The sequence below is a fragment of the Channa argus genome, chromosome 15, assembly GCF_033026475.1.
Source record: "Channa argus isolate prfri chromosome 15, Channa argus male v1.0, whole genome shotgun sequence".
Lineage (NCBI taxonomy): Eukaryota > Metazoa > Chordata > Actinopteri > Anabantiformes > Channidae > Channa > Channa argus.
Window position 1 is genome coordinate 15,904,184 of NC_090211.1, and position 15,832 is coordinate 15,920,015.

At 40.4% G+C, this 15,832-nt stretch overlaps 1 protein-coding gene and 2 non-coding genes across 6 annotated transcripts; all 3 read left to right on the forward strand.

Moving 5' to 3' along the window:
• Positions 1-153: 153 nt before the first annotated feature.
• On the forward strand, positions 154-15,482 carry LOC137100491 (transportin-2-like). Of its 4 annotated transcripts, none has more exons than XM_067478344.1 (26): positions 154-297; positions 1,820-1,919; positions 2,211-2,286; positions 2,674-2,823; positions 3,147-3,253; positions 3,800-3,933; positions 4,345-4,426; positions 4,550-4,672; positions 4,902-5,020; positions 5,271-5,331; positions 5,487-5,658; positions 6,079-6,231; positions 6,573-6,798; positions 6,986-7,157; positions 7,270-7,356; positions 7,582-7,689; positions 7,792-7,950; positions 8,205-8,292; positions 8,553-8,651; positions 9,418-9,453; positions 10,299-10,394; positions 10,522-10,597; positions 10,817-10,916; positions 11,017-11,091; positions 12,287-12,436; positions 12,692-15,482. In XM_067478344.1, the coding sequence occupies exons 2-25, from the start codon at positions 1,821-1,823 to the stop codon at positions 12,392-12,394; spliced, it is 2,706 nt and encodes a 901-aa protein (XP_067334445.1). In that variant the 5' UTR covers positions 154-297; position 1,820; the 3' UTR covers positions 12,395-12,436; positions 12,692-15,482. The 4 variants fall into 4 exon arrangements, with proteins under 4 accessions (XP_067334445.1, XP_067334448.1, XP_067334447.1 ...); XM_067478346.1 differs by lacking the exon at positions 154-297 and adding an exon at positions 353-371; XM_067478345.1 differs by lacking the exon at positions 154-297 and adding an exon at positions 515-886.
• Positions 1,628-1,695, forward strand: LOC137100648 (small nucleolar RNA SNORD41). The gene has a single exon (XR_010910953.1). It is a non-coding gene; the product is annotated as a small nucleolar RNA SNORD41 (small nucleolar RNA).
• On the forward strand, positions 3,995-4,063 carry LOC137100649 (small nucleolar RNA SNORD41). Its single transcript, XR_010910954.1, has one exon. It is a non-coding gene; the product is annotated as a small nucleolar RNA SNORD41 (small nucleolar RNA).
• Positions 15,483-15,832: the final 350 nt, after the last annotated feature.

The window sequence follows — 15,832 nt, forward strand, 5'->3', positions numbered from 1 at the left end:
GTAAATGTAATAAATAAATAAATAAATATTTTTGGGATGCGCATTCAGTTTACTAGCGTTAATAAAGAAAATTTGTGTGCCTAATTTCTTCTCCAGTGCAGACTTCATAATCAAAATATAATTTTAAAGGTGGAAAAACGGACCTTCTGTAATCTCGCGTAGTTAGGGATTTATGTGTTGAACGGAAGCCGACATAGGTCAATTTCAATCGGCGTGCTCATTTGAACCAGAATAACCGCTACGAACCACGGGAGAGGAGCGGCCCTGTACTGAGTGTTCAACTTTCAACTCATTATTGTACGTATAGGTTTAATTCGCTTGTACTTGAACAAACATTTTAGACTCAAGTTACATCGATCAGACCATTTCGGGTAAGGTGTTCTCCCAAAGCGAATATCCAGTGATCGTTATAGCTGTAGCTGTAGCATCAGCCATGCTAGTAGCACTAGCACTGCCAGTCAAACTGTTTCCAGGCAGCTTAGCGGCTAACGCAAGCTCGCAAAACGTGTTCGCCAGGTTTGTACCTATTATTGGCGAGCGATGTTGTGTTTTCCACGATGCCTTAAATTGCCGCACAGGAGTTAATTATATGCAAAGACTCGACTTGTTACGGAGCTTTCTTTAGATGGCAGATTGCAATATTTTGTCTATTTTCACTTCGGGCACATTGTGAACACTCAGCCGGGAACTGCCCTGGCGACAAGGCCTGAGCAAGAAGGGCAACTTGGGTACAGTAACTTGGCACCAGTTAAGACGTGTGGGGGTCTCACGTGAATACTAATGAAGTAATTAATCGATGTAAACTAATCAGTGCCCTTAAATGTGGGTGAAGTGAGGTAAAATCGACTTTTAGGTTCAAACCCGAACGAGACAGTCTTGTTACATGGTAAGTTAGCTAACGTTTACCTAACTTGTCTCTTTCTTTGACCGCACTACATGTGACTACGACCCTCCGATTTATAAACGAGGCTCGGGCCCATGTGCTCCACGGGATGATTCGGAATTCACACGAATAAATGTGGAGACACAAAGCATATTCGTAACTCGCACAAATCGGCCGGGTAGCGTGGGGGTGGGGGTAGGATTAACTTCGAGCGGTTAAGCCGGGTCACCGAGATTTTAGCTGGTCGCGTTGTCTAATGTCCCTGTTTTTATGCCGCAAGGGGACTTTTTAATTACAATTGTCGCTGGCACGGTGGCACTTGGAGCCGATCCACGCCTTAAATTGTCTCTCAAGTGACCTTAACCATCTCTGGTGGGTCTCTGGCCATCGCTAACTTTGATCATGGGAACCTTCATCTTCCCCATATATCCTTTGCTTTATTCCTGATGTTTTGCTTAACTATTTGTCACTTTGGTAAAATACTTGCCTTTTCGATTATGAACAGTGTTGTAGTAACTGGTTGAATAAAGACTGCACAGTGTTTACTAAGGACTGTGAAATACATCTGATATAAGTGATTTTAAATTGTCTAATATCAGGTAGTAATATCAAGTAATTCTGAGGAGTTTGAAACGTCTATATTCTATGTAGAGTTTACTGTGCATGCAGTAAAACTTTACATTGAGACTTTGCACAGTTGGTTTCCTTGTAACACTGTTTGTATTATATATGTGAATGTGGTCTTTGGAGATGATGCATCAAAAACATCTGACTGTCACTGATGGTGTTTGTATTCATACTGTCTGATCCAGAGACCATTTGCCTACATTTTTCTCAACAGCAGTCTCCTTAGTAATCAAAGTAAACTACAGGAATGCATGGGAAAATCTGCATAAAAGTTGAATGAATAAAAAAAATTATTTGTGTGTTCCTCAGGATGGAGTGGCAGCCAGATGAGCAGGGACTTCAGCAGGTCCTCCAGCTGCTCAAGGATTCACAGTCGCCCAACACAGTCACACAAAGAGCTGTCCAACAAGTATCCTGTTATAGACTGCTCTTAATATGTAAATGCTAAAGCTGTTTAATGATAGTCTATGTAATTGTACTGGGCTGGTGTGTAATATTTTGGCATTTAGAATGTGATTTTTCACCTGCAGCATTCTCATTTATTGTTGCCATGGCCATAATATCTAGCTGGATCTATCTGTAGCTGTTCAGCATGCAATGGGCAAACATCTCTGACATCTAATCAGTTTCAACTTGTAATGTTCTCAAACATCAACTTTTAGTCAGATTGTATAGAAATGATCCTTAACCACCATGCTAGAAACTTGAACAACTCAACCAGTTCCCTGACTTCAACAATTATTTAATTTTTGTCCTGACGCGACTCAGAACTGAAGGTAAGTTGCCTGATGTTTCTCACCTCTTGTCTATATAGGACATACACATTTAAGTGTTGAATAGTATTGACATATTGGGTCCTTTTTTATTGTTAAAATAATTTAACAGTACAGCATTAACAAAAAAACCTGTTAGTGCAATATGATAAACATTTACACAGATCTTAAAAATATAATTGTCTTTATGTTTAGGAATGAGTGTTTTTTAATACAGTAAAGCAAATGAGCACTGTTTTTAGATTTGATATAGATGAACTTTTGAGGTGTTTTAACTGCTAACTGGACAGGAAAAGTAGAATTAGAGTAGCTGGTATGGATGACAAAATACATTTGTGGTTTTCAGCCATTTTATTTATTAACCTTGCATCTCTTATCTTCACCCCTTAGATGAGCCGACTCGCTCTCTGAGTGGTCTGATACTGAAGAACAATGTTAAAGCCCACTACCAGAACTTCCCCCAAGGTGTTGCGGACTTCATCAAGCAGGAATGTCTCAACAACATCGGTGACCCCTCGCCGCTCATCCGTGCCACCATAGGTCAGTTTGTGTGTTTTCTTGATGGCTTTTACCCCACTGAGATACAGTTGGTAGAGCAGTCGTCTGGAAAAAATGTTGGTCTCAGCCACTAGGTGTTTTTGTGGGCCAGCTTTTATCCATGCATCCTATAGTTCTCTCCCACTCCCTAACCTTCCTTCTGTTGCGTTCTGGAAAAGATGCATAAACTTTTTTCAGAGTACCCATGAAGGTATTTGTATTCATACTGTCTGATCCAGAGATGCTGCAATGGTAACTGGTAGCATGGTCCCATCCACTATGAATCACTAATCTGTGTAATGTCTGTCCCTCTCTATTTCCCTTAGGCATCCTGATTACTACCATTGCCTCTAAGGGGGAGCTGCAAACATGGCCTGAGCTGTTGCCCCAGCTCTGCAACTTGCTTAACTCGGAGGACTACAACACCTGCGAGGTCAGCACTTGTTTCTATTTGCCCTGTTTATAGTTCTTTTTTTTTTTTTCCCTAGATGCTATAAAAAGCAGGGTACTACACGCCCAGACACATGATTAGTGCTCTGCCCCAGTTGCAGGCGGAGTTATGCTGGGAATTACTGAGGTCCCCAAACAAATTGCATCCCTAGTGAATTTGGCAAAACATGCACGAAAGCAGGGGAGATTTCCGTTATAGTTACTCTGGCCACTAAGGAGATTGAAAGTAAAAAACCTAAATAGTAAAGTTTTACTGTATTCTGTTGAGGAACCATTGGAATCCTCAATAAATTTTAAATTAACTTTTTATTAGTTTCATCTGTTTGTAAAATACCCGCCCTGAGTTATGTCTCTTGGCTAAGGACCCCTTGGAATTTGTGACTAAAATTTATTTCTGAAAAGCAATGTCTGTACAGTGCATTCGGTACCTGTGCTCTGGGTTTATCTTCTGATAGTGTCATTCTCTCCTCTGTGTCCCTGTATGTTTGCGTTTGATTTGACAGCCATTCTGTGTATGTCCATGTCTCAGGGCTCATTTGGAGCACTGCAGAAGATCTGTGAAGACTCATCAGAGCTGCTGGACAGCGATGCTCTGAACAGACCCCTCAACATTATGATCCCCAAATTCCTTCAGTTCTTCAAGCACTGCAGCCCCAAGATTAGGTACAGGAGAGAATGAGAGTCCTTTTTGGTTTTATGTTTTTATCGTGCCTGTTATTTGCATCTGGGTGTGATGCATACTCTAACATCTGATTTACAATGAAGGTGTTTGTATTCATACTGTCTGATCCAGATGTTCTGTCTGCTTACTCAGTTACTTTTGCATATGACTGACAACATCTCTTAATGAGAGAATTCCATTGTTTAGGCATCTTTATAATTTATGCTGTTATTTGGAAAATGGGTGGTTGTCTTGTCATTTTAAATGTCTTTTTTACCAAAAAATGTTATGTCAGTGTTTATAGTCTGTTAAACGGAGACATTTCTACAAACTGTTTTTACTAATCCACATTTCTGCTAAACTTGGCTGTTAACGTTATGCTAATCTGATCAGTCTTCCTGTCACCAATGCAGGTCCCATGCCATAGCTTGTGTAAATCAGTTCATTATTGGCAGAGCCCAGGCTCTAATGGACAACATCGACACTTTCATAGAGGTGAGTTGTGTCTATGACGCTGGTGTACATCTGACTGTATCAACCCTTGTGGTTGTCATTCTTTTAATGTCATTTTGGCATTAATCCTAGTTAATTAGTCTTATTTCATCCTTGCCATAATAGAGCCTGTTTGCGCTGGCAGCAGATGAGGACTCAGAGGTTCGGAAGAACGTATGCCGAGCCCTGGTCATGTTACTTGAGGTCCGCATCGACCGCCTCATCCCCCACATGCACAGCATCATCCAGGTAAGTTCTGGACAAAAGCCCAATCGGCTGTGAATCTCTTGTACATTCACATAACACCCCCCCCCCCCCCCCTCCCAAATACCTGGACATGATGAAAAACCCAGCTCAATGATTAACAATGATATCTCTAGTTCTATTTCTGATCCAGATTTGCAAAGGCCCTCTGTCAAACTGCCGCAAAATAGTATTTTGTTTTCTCAAACACCTCCATTCCTCCTTTCTTCTCCAGTACATGTTGCAGCGCACCCAGGACCCTGACGAGAATGTGGCTCTGGAGGCCTGCGAGTTTTGGTTGACTCTGGCTGAGCAGCCAATCTGTAAAGAGATGCTGTCAGGACACTTGGTGCAGTGAGTGGCATTTTTGCTAAAGTAATATGTGCACTGTGTTGACATAGCTGATCACTCTAAACTTTTGGCAATAGTATTTGGTTTAGATTTAGTGGAACACTAAAAGCCATAGCAAAATATCATCTTTAGGATTAGATAATCGCCCTGTTCTTTGATTATGGTATACATATTCAGTATCAAAACTTTATTGTTGTGAGATTAGTTTGCTGTTTGCACAAATGTCTTCCCCCTCCCTTTCTTCTTTATACAGATTGATACCTATATTGGTGAATGGGATGAAGTACTCTGAGATAGACATCATACTGTTGAAGGTGAGCTTTCTCTTTCTCGTGTGTGTGTTAACAGTACCTTTCTATCCATACGCAACAATTCCTATATTGTATACAAAAACTACATCCGGTATCTCAAAGTACAGAAGGACAATGCTACAGTAAATGTAAAGTCCAATTTGGTTGTGTCTGCTCAGGGTGATGTGGAGGAGGATGAGACTGTACCAGATAGCGATCAAGACATCAAGCCCCGTTTCCACAAGTCGCGCACTGTCACCTTGCAGCACGAAGGTGGGGAGGGTGAGGAGGATGAGGACAATGAAGAAGACGACGACGATGATGATGACACACTGTCTGACTGGAACCTTCGTAAGTAAAATACAAATTTACAGAGAATGGTATATATTTGTGGAAATCTATCTAGTTTCCTTTATATATAATTTACTGTCTTAATATATAATTTACATGTCTCTACAGACTGTACTGTTTTTGTGACATAGAGCAAACAGTGCAAAATGTACATGGATTTCAGTTGCCAGTAGAAACATGTAGTATTCATAGACAGTAGTTACAGTAAGGGTATTACAACAACAAACATACTTGTGAAACCAAACAGAAATATTCGTGATGATTCATAAAAAAATATTTTTCCATTTGCTCCTAAACATCTTGTAGGGGGACTGTATCAGTCGGGAATAGTGTTAGATAGCCAAGTTAGATATCATTTTTATTGGAGTGGGAATTGGTACTTGCTTTTATAATACAACTGTTATTGGACTTTTCATGTAGGGAAGTGTTCAGCTGCAGCCCTGGACGTGCTGGCCAATGTGTTCCGTGACGATTTGCTGCCCCATCTCCTACCACTCCTGAAAGGCCTGCTCTTCCACCCTGACTGGGTCATCAAGGAGTCTGGCATCCTTGTGTTGGGGGCCATAGCTGAGGGTGAGACCCACAGCAACTACAGATTTGTTATCTGATATTTTGCAAATTATGGGGCTAATCAATGTGACCGTGCTATTGAGCTGTTTTTTAGTGTTTTCATCTGAAAAAAGATACACAACTTATTATATTATCAGCAAACCTCCCATCTCCATCTGAACATGTGTCCTCTTTTGGAATAAAGCACAGATGTTGGTGCTGATCAGGCCCAAAAGGTCACAATGAATCATCCAAAATGCCCTAATAGGATCTAGCGTAATTTTATTACAGTTAACAAAATGTATTGGTCTGTCCACACATTTATAAAGATGAAATTTTCATCTGTACCTCTCTCGGTGCCTCAGGCTGCATGCAGGGCATGGTGCCCTATTTGCCAGAGTTGATCCCCCACCTAATCCAGTGTCTGTGCGACAAGAAGGCCTTGGTACGCTCTATTGCCTGCTGGACCCTGAGTCGCTATGCACATTGGGTAGTCTCCCAGCCCCCTGACTCCTACCTCAAGCCACTTATGACAGAGCTTCTGAAGCGAATCCTGGACGGCAACAAGAGGGTGCAGGAGGCTGCGTGCAGGTAAACAGCTTCTCACTCCTCTTCCTCTTCAAACGTGGATGTGATGAAAACCCCAGCTCATTGATTAACAATGATACATCTTGTTCCTATATTTCTCTGATCCACATACTGCATTTATTATTCCTGCACGGGAAGAACTGTAGAGATCAACATATTAACATGTTCTCAATCTTGGCGTCTCTCTTAGTGCATTTGCCACTCTGGAGGAGGAAGCGTGCACAGAGCTAGTGCCCTACCTGAGCTTTATCCTGGACACGCTGGTATTTGCTTTTGGCAAGTACCAGCATAAGAATCTTCTCATCCTCTATGATGCCATAGGAACTCTGGCCGATTCAGTGGGTCATCACCTCAATCAGGCTGTAAGTGGCTTTTAAATCAGATGTGCGCATTGCTATTTGTTTTTGTTGTTTTAACAACCTGTGAGCTCCTACTGCGTTTTTATTGAAAATGTGGCTGCTTATTGTTTCTCAGGAGTACATTCAGAAGTTGATGCCTCCCCTAATTGCCAAGTGGAATGAGCTGAAGGATGAAGATAAGGATCTTTTCCCACTACTAGAGGTGGGGAATTGGTATTTTAGTTGTTCCCATTTGAGCGAAAAATTTAGGACCCATTCCTCACAATTTTGCTTATACACTGAGCTGTCTTGTTTAAAGGGCTCTGTCAAACTGCAGTGACACTACAAAGAATATTGGTGGCTGTAAACAATTGTTGACGGTTTGGCAGCTTTTGTGTTATTTATTGGGCGATCTCGTCTTTCTACATGTAATCCATATTCTTTACAGTGTCTGTCGTCAGTAGCCACCGCCCTGCAGAGTGGGTTTCTGCCTTACTGTGAGCCTGTATATCAGCGCTGTGTCACACTGGTCCAGAAAACACTGGCTCAGGCCATGGTGAGAAGGCAAACACACAATAAAATACTTAATGATATATTTTTTTTCCCCCAGAGGACATAACCTCTGACAAACTGAAATCTGTCTGCCCTGTTTTTATAGATGTACAACCAACACCCAGACCAATATGAGGCTCCAGACAAGGACTTTATGATTGTTGCCCTGGATCTGCTGAGTGGCTTGGCTGAGGGTCTGGGGGGCCATGTGGAACAGCTTGTGGCACGCTCCAACATCATGACCCTGCTTTTTCAGTGCATGCAGGTACAGTTTCGGTTGTCTTCTTGAATTTTACAGGTGCAAAAAGACATTCACAAGGACGGTGCTTTGAGGTTAGACTTATTTACTGTGCAAATTGATGCTGCTTTCACACATGCACTGCAACACTGAGACCACATGTGACCGACAATCCCCCCCCACTGCATGCTGGATGTGTGAAACAACTCTACCATATTTGGACCTTATTATCCAGACCTGATTATGTAAAAATGGCTTGAAGTGGTTATGCTGTCTTGCAGGATACCATGCCTGAAGTGAGGCAAAGCTCTTTTGCGCTGCTGGGTGATCTAACCAAGGCATGTTTCCTCCACGTGAAGCCCTGTATTGGTGAGTGTACTTTGTCAGAAAGTCAGATAACATCAGCTGTCCTCTTCTATCATTTATTAAACCTATTGTTTTTTTCATGTGCTGCAGTATGTTTATTGTACTGTTGGAGCAGGGATGTTGTAAAGTGTGTGTGTAAAAGAGAGAGACAGAGTTTTACTTGCATTGCAGGGACCAAAACCTTAATACACACATTGTGTGGACTTGTCGTCTTTATAGGGACCACATGTATTGTAACACGTTTGTTTTCTGCCCTCTCCCAGCTGAGTTCATGCCTATCTTGGGACTCAACCTGAACCCAGAGTTTATCTCTGTGTGCAACAATGCCACTTGGGCCATTGGCGAGATCTCCATGCAAATGGGTAAGAGAGCAGTCTGGAATTGCACTTTAGCAAATTCTTGCTTTTCCTGAAAACAAGTTCTCCCACACTCACTTTAAAATGACATATTGCACGCTTCTGATATCGCTCATAGTGTTTCATACCTGAGCATTTGCCATCTCAAGTCTGCATGTTTACGTATGTGCAAGCTCTTGTGGAATTTTTTGTTTTCCCTTTAACAAATATTCCACAACTAGTAGAAAATTTTTTTTTTTTTTTTTTCAAAACCAATTTTAGGAGGCCAGTCAGAATGTACCTTCCCCATCTGTAGCTCCGGCTCACCACACTCTATGATGATCACTTATCAGACATTCGAAATCTGATTACTTGTGTGGAGTTTTTTTGAGTCTGAGAAGTGTGGTTGAGCCTGCTGTGATGGGTGGGAAAACAAAGCATTCTAAACATAAAACTGAAGACTGCATAAATGATGACTTGGCATCACTTCAAAGCATCTAGTAGAGGCCATTCCCAAAGTCATTTTTCCAGTTATAATGCAGCAGGTCTGAGCTTTGGATTTCTCCATGTGCTGAGGCTGTGAGCATTTGGTTCTACTTAGAGCAACACTCAACTTTTAATGTGGGCCATGCTATGTGTTGTTCCCATTTTGTTTGTTGTATCACCCCAGAGCACCAGAACCAACTTCTGTATGCTTCTGGAGAGTGTGTGTGTGTTTGTGCGTGCGCATGCCTGGCAAGCCATCATACGTGATCCAGTCCGTCCAGTGATACTCTGTATGATATTCTTTCAGGCACAAATGTCAAGCAGCAAACAGGGAGCTGTCCAGGTGAGCGTAGGGACTTTAAAGACCATAAAACCAATTTCACTCAACATTACTTAAACAGTCTTAAGTGAAGTAGAGAGCTGCCACTTCCTCCTTATGCAAACTGCAAATAGAATCATCCATTGGGTACATCTGGTCAATGTTTTTGCATAAACACATTTTTCTTTGATTTAAAAGTACAGACATGCTACTGAATCACTAATTGCAAATGTTGTAAAGATTGAACCCATCATTTTAAGTGTACAGATTTAGGGTTATGTAGAAATATCCAAATTAACAGTGTTGCTCATTGTGTGCTGTAGCAATCAATAGAAAGTAAACCATTTTATTCTAAGCAAACCTAGCTTCAGATACTTTATTAGTAGTAATAAAGTAATTTACCTGATTTATTTTTTTCCTTGTTTTGAAAGCCCCATGTTGCATTGAAATTTTATTAGTTGAACATTGCCGAACAAATCACAAACAGATGTAAACCGTCATATATAATTTTAGATGAAATCAGTCATGTTGTTAAAATATTATGAACTAAACTGTTGTTGACAAGTGTGATGGGGATTAATAATTAATCTGAGACACTGACTCTGTTTGAAGTCCTTTTGCAATCAATGTTTTGATGTAGACAAATCCTTTAAAGTTCTTGATTTCTAAATTTAGTTTAGGTGTAAAAAAGGAATGTGTGCTTTTTATAATGGCCTTATAGGTTAAGTGTGAATAAATAAGGATACTATCACAGTTTTTAAAGTTCATGTCGCAATAAGAGTGGTGTGAAGAATTCTCACCATTACGCAACCACATTGCAGACGGCCCATTTTCCTCAGACATGTGCTTGTTCATTGTCCTGTGTCTAGGTGCAGAGATGCAGCCTTATGTAGGCATGGTCCTGCCAAACCTGGTGGAGATCATCAACAGACCCAACACACCCAAGACTCTTCTGGAAAACACAGGTACATGCTGAGTCATCCTCTCTTTTTTTATTTATTTATTTTTTTTTTTTTATGGCTGGAAAGTGTTTGATGGTCACATTGGGCTGTTGAGGAGAATAATTGTTGTATTTTGTCTTCCTGCATGCAGCTATTACAATTGGCAGGCTTGGTTATGTCTGTCCACAGGAGGTGGCACCACAGCTGCAGCATTTCATTAGACCATGGTGAGTCATGTGCGAGAATATTTTTTTTTTTACTAACACTGGAAATAAGATGTTATTCCAGTCTAGACACCACAGTTTTGTCTTTAGACCGTTTAGAAAATGAGAATTTTAATTTCTTTGTAGAAGCAAAGAGAACGTTAAGGAAGTATTTTAATTTTAGACTGTTAAAATACAAATCGATGAATAATGTCAACTTCTGTTTTCTCGTTTCTTCTGCAGGTGCACATCATTGAGGAATATCAGAGATAATGAGGAGAAGGACTCTGCCTTCCGTGGAATCTGCGTAATGATAGGAGTCAACCCTGCAGGAGTGGTGCAGGTGAGTTTCTTTAATTCCATTTGCTTCAGGTGCCAGAAAATGAGGGACCTAGTTAAGTGCATGTGTGTGTGAGATAAAGTAACATGTCCTCTCTCTCCAGGACTTTATCTTCTTCTGTGACGCTGTGGCTTCTTGGGTCAACCCCAAAGATGACCTGAGAGACATGTTTTATAAGGTAAGTGCCTCATAACCAGTTCCTTTCCAGTCAGACACATAGTTGTGGATGGACTGTAATTATTTTTGGAGCCTTGCGTTAGTCATTGAAATTTACCGTTGTCCAAGTGTAGTGCTGGCTCACCACACTCTGATGACCACTAATGAGACATTTGAAATCTGATAACATGGTGTGGATGACTTTTCATATTTGAGAACTGTGCTTGAACCTACTGTTAGCGCACATCAGTGATATTGTTCGTAAGAAGTTAGTCACCAATCAGCGTTTTTCACATTCACATACTTTCCTGGGGACAGTTTTTAAAGGTGTTGCAGCATATTAAATACTTCCCACAATAAGATCTGTGTTGTCATTATTTGGGTGAGGCCAGAAGATTCAGCTGAAATGAACGTTTGAATCCAAACTGCCAAATTTGACCATCCAAAAGTTGTTTTGTCACACAAAAGAAGGGATACAGGTTCTGCTGAGCATTACTTTCATGTCCAAGAAGCCCATCGTTAGCTACCACCCAGAGGGCTTGTAGATTTACAGGCTGTGCTTTTAAAAAGTGCATGGTGGCATTTACATAATGAGAGTTGGCTTTTTTTTGCCCCTATTAGATCTGTGCTAAGTAAAGAGCATACAGGAAATGGGGAAAAGATGAGGTAAAACGGGCAGCAAAGATTCCCGGGCTTGACTCAGACTCAGTGCTGTGATTACCTGGCATTGGACCACTCAGAGAAATCCCAGAGTTGGCAGAGTCAGCAGCTCTGTCTTGTTGTGTATTCAGTAGATTTTAGACTTCAGCAAGTCAAAGTTACAGGAGATGGTATTATATTCTGTGAAGATTTGCCAGTAGTCAAATGTTTGCATTAAATGGCCACATGCAAGTCATCTGACAGACCTAAAATATGCAATGAGGGTGAAGTAGGGGAAGACTAAATCAGCTGGTATTTTCCAGCTTCAGAGGTGACTGAACACACCTGACTCTGACAATCATGAGTGGGCACTGCAGTTTTGGGTGAAAACCAAGCAAGGTGTGGTAACTTTAGGACCCCTGATTTAGCTTGTGTACAAGTGAGAGGCCTGCTGTTCCTTATCTTATTAACTGACCCTAACCTAATAACTGTAAATCTTAAAAAATTACTTATTTTTCTTTGTTAAGCACTTTATGAATACAATTAATGGGTTTTCTCTTTCTCCTTTCTCTTCCAAGATCCTACATGGCTTCAAGGACCAGGTCGGGGAAGAAAACTGGCAGCAGTTCTCTGAGCAGTTTCCCCCTCTGTTGAAGGAGCGCCTGTCAGCCTGCTATGGTGTCTAACCCAACCCCCCCTCTTGTCCACACAGGACACTGACCTATTAGGTACGTCCAGCAGATGTATCTGCATCAAAACTGTTACAACCTACCCACCGGCCTCCTTCTGGAAATGATGAGACACCCAGCTCATTGATAAACAATGATACATTTTGTTCCCAAATGTTTTTCTGATCCAGAGTCAAACTTTTTATTTATTCTCCATGTTTGACACTTGAACAATATTTTTTTAGCTTTACATTACTGCTTGTTCACTTTGTTTTCTGAATCCTTTCTCCATTCTTCTGTTTGTCTTTACCCTAGGTTAAAGGAGGGGAGGATAACTGGGGAACTTATTGCACTGCCCAGATCACATGGGAGGAAACAAGCTGGAGGGAGGCCTTGACCTTCCATTCAGCAGATGGGGCCCCTTTCCCCACACGCCCTGTGTGTCTCTGTGAGGGAGGGTGGGAGGAGGGTGGTGGGTGTGGGAGGGTAAACTGGGGATTTACATATACCTCTCAGATTAAACGCCTCACTAAATCCAACACACTCAAAGGTGACTTTCGCCAACAGCACCGCAGGGATCCTAGGTAGTTGAGGGCAAAATAGGGGCTGGCTTTGGCCTCCCCCTCCTTAATTTGATTATTCTGTTAAAATAGATGACGGCTGGGAGGGGAGGGGGGAGGCAGATAGGTACATAATACAGAATTATCTGAAGCAGCATAGGGTATGACAGTCCTAAATACCAAAATGCATGTAGTCGGTTGTAAGACTCTCACATACTGATGTGTAAAAACCAGCTCGTGCCAGAGGCTAAACGTAAAAACACCCTTTTACTATGTAACAATGCAGGAAATTTTGCACCTTTGCAGCAAAATTGCATAAACCATTTTGGTGTGCATATATACATGGGTCTTATGCTTTGAACATGTGTTTAGATGAATTTAATTTCCTCCTTGGTTGTTCAGTTGCTCTTAAACCGCAAGTTTCTTTTTTTCCTCCCTCATTTGAGGCAAAAAAGAGATGCAGTAGTTCTGTAATCCAAGGTTTTTCCACCGCAGTAGCAAGTAATTGCATAGCATATGATCACCTCTTATGTGGCGCATGTTAGAGTGAACGTCTTGTCTTGTTGCTTACTTGATGTATTGCGTTAATTGTCGTCAGTATGGGGAGGCTGCCATAATTTGAAGTTATCAGCTGTTTAGGTTTTTTTTTTTTTTTTGTCTTTCCGTTCATATCTATCGTGTAATGTCGAGAGAGAGAATGAGAGAAAAAAACAGGAATCGACTCTTGTTGTTTGGAGAATCACTCACTGCAACTATGTTCAAATACTGTAGGCAAAGTTGAGAATCGTTTTTTGCTGCTGCTTCGTCTTTAGATTATCTTCAAAACAGACTTGATGAGGGATAAGAATGAATTGGATCATACTGATAATAAATGCACTTTCTGTTGTAAGAAATTCAGTCTCACTTGTAAGGCATACAGTAATCTTGAGGTAGTTTTTTTTTAATAAGTGATTTTAGGATTGTTAATGGCTTTCTAAAGTAAGCATAATGATGATAAGCAATGGAAAAATGGCTAGATAAGACTTGAGGCCTCTTAACATAGTTAATTATGTAGCTCCTTTTACAATAAATTGAGTAGGATCTAAGAGGCGAGAGAAATCTTAATTAAAAGTATGTTGGGTCCATGTCCCAGTGCACCATGTCAACCCATATGTCTTGAAGGATGTCTGTCTTTTTCACCATTTTGTTGAATGATGGCTGTTTGAGACGTTAAGGCTTCTCCTTCTCGTGAATATTGCATGCTTTTCAATTAGTCTTGCGCTTTTTTTTTTTTTTTTTTTTAATTTTTTTTTTTTTAAAGTTATAAGTGGTCCTTTTGGGGGGGATCTACCTTTATAAGAGCTTTGTAAATGGCAACACTATTGACTGCTGGACTAATAAGGTACTCCTCCAGCTTCTGATCAAACTAGTGATTGTTGTTGCCATATATTCACCCGTTGATACTGTGTAGGATATGCCTGGGAGTATGCTGACTCAGACCCCTAATAGTTCTTTCTCCCTTGACACTGGTTAGCTTGTGTGAGCATCGTGGTCTTGATCCAGCCTTATCATTTAGATATTATCCATAGTGGACAGTTGTAATGGAAATATGTGTGGCTGTTTGCCAGTTGGTATGCTACAATAAAGGTGTGTCCGCCAGTACGGTTTAGATTTAATTTTGCACCAGCCCTACTCTAAAGTGATGTTCAGAGCATGACAAGTTTTCAAATCCCCAAGATGAGGACGCAGATACAAAAACAGAAATTCTATTCCTGCCTGGTTTAAAAATAAAGCATTAGCGAAATATTGGCTCATATTTGTCGATTTTATGTGTCTTACACAATAAGCAATAATATGTAATATTTCTTCAACAAATGTGACAGATTTTGTAAGAGCACAAATGTTGCCAGTGTTTTCCTGCCTTCAGAAGCTTTATTGTATCTTCTGCAGGAGCACTGAGATGAGGTGGCAATTCATTGATTACAAGCAGGACGAATGTGATTGGTGCATCATTACATTCATCAAAGGGGTGCCGCTCCCATATCACAAAGAATTTGTAAAAGGCAGAGGCATGACCTCTTCTCGCATGTTGTGATACACTAAGCTATATACATACAGATAAAATGCAAGTTGTCCACACATTTATTTTTTATTTTTTTTATGCACATGTAAGAGTATTTGATTTTTGTTGGTTTATTTTATAGTTGTTTTTTGTGCTCCCATGCACAAATTTGTTTTCGGACTTTAAAAGTTTTTTTTTTCCTTTTTGTTTTTATTCTTTTTATTTAAAGAAGAATTTGTTTTCGTTGTTTTATAGCGGACTATTGGATTACGTCAAATTTGATGTTGCAGTTGGACTGAAGGAGAGTCAGTGCTTGGTGCATACCTTAGGGGAGAAAGTGGAAAACTAATTCATAACTTTGTTTCAATCTGATATCAAGGCTGGCAAATGAACTTGATGTAGTACCTTCTTTTTTGCTGAACTGTGGTGCAGGTCGGATGTTATCTGATGTATCCCTTTTTATTTAATTTTTGTGAATAGGGGAGAATAAAACCTTTTCTATTAAGCTTTGAGTTTGCAGATTTTGTATCCTGTGTCATTTGTGTGTTCTTAGAAATATTACTGTGAGATTTGAATCTAAAACTTGAATGCATTTGCTTTCTCGTGGAATTAACTTAAGTACAATTTGAATGCGGGCAATATCAACAGTGAATAAAGTATTATGTAGTTAAGAATCTCTACACTACATTTGCGTCAAAGTGTTTAATGCATATTATTATAATGTGAAATTGCAGAGAAAAAATACATAGCAATTAGAGAGAATTGTTTAGTCAATAATAAAAATGCAACTTGGAGCACCTCTACAAAAAATATTTTGAAAGTATTTATATAGGACATTGTAGCTGTTGGCACACT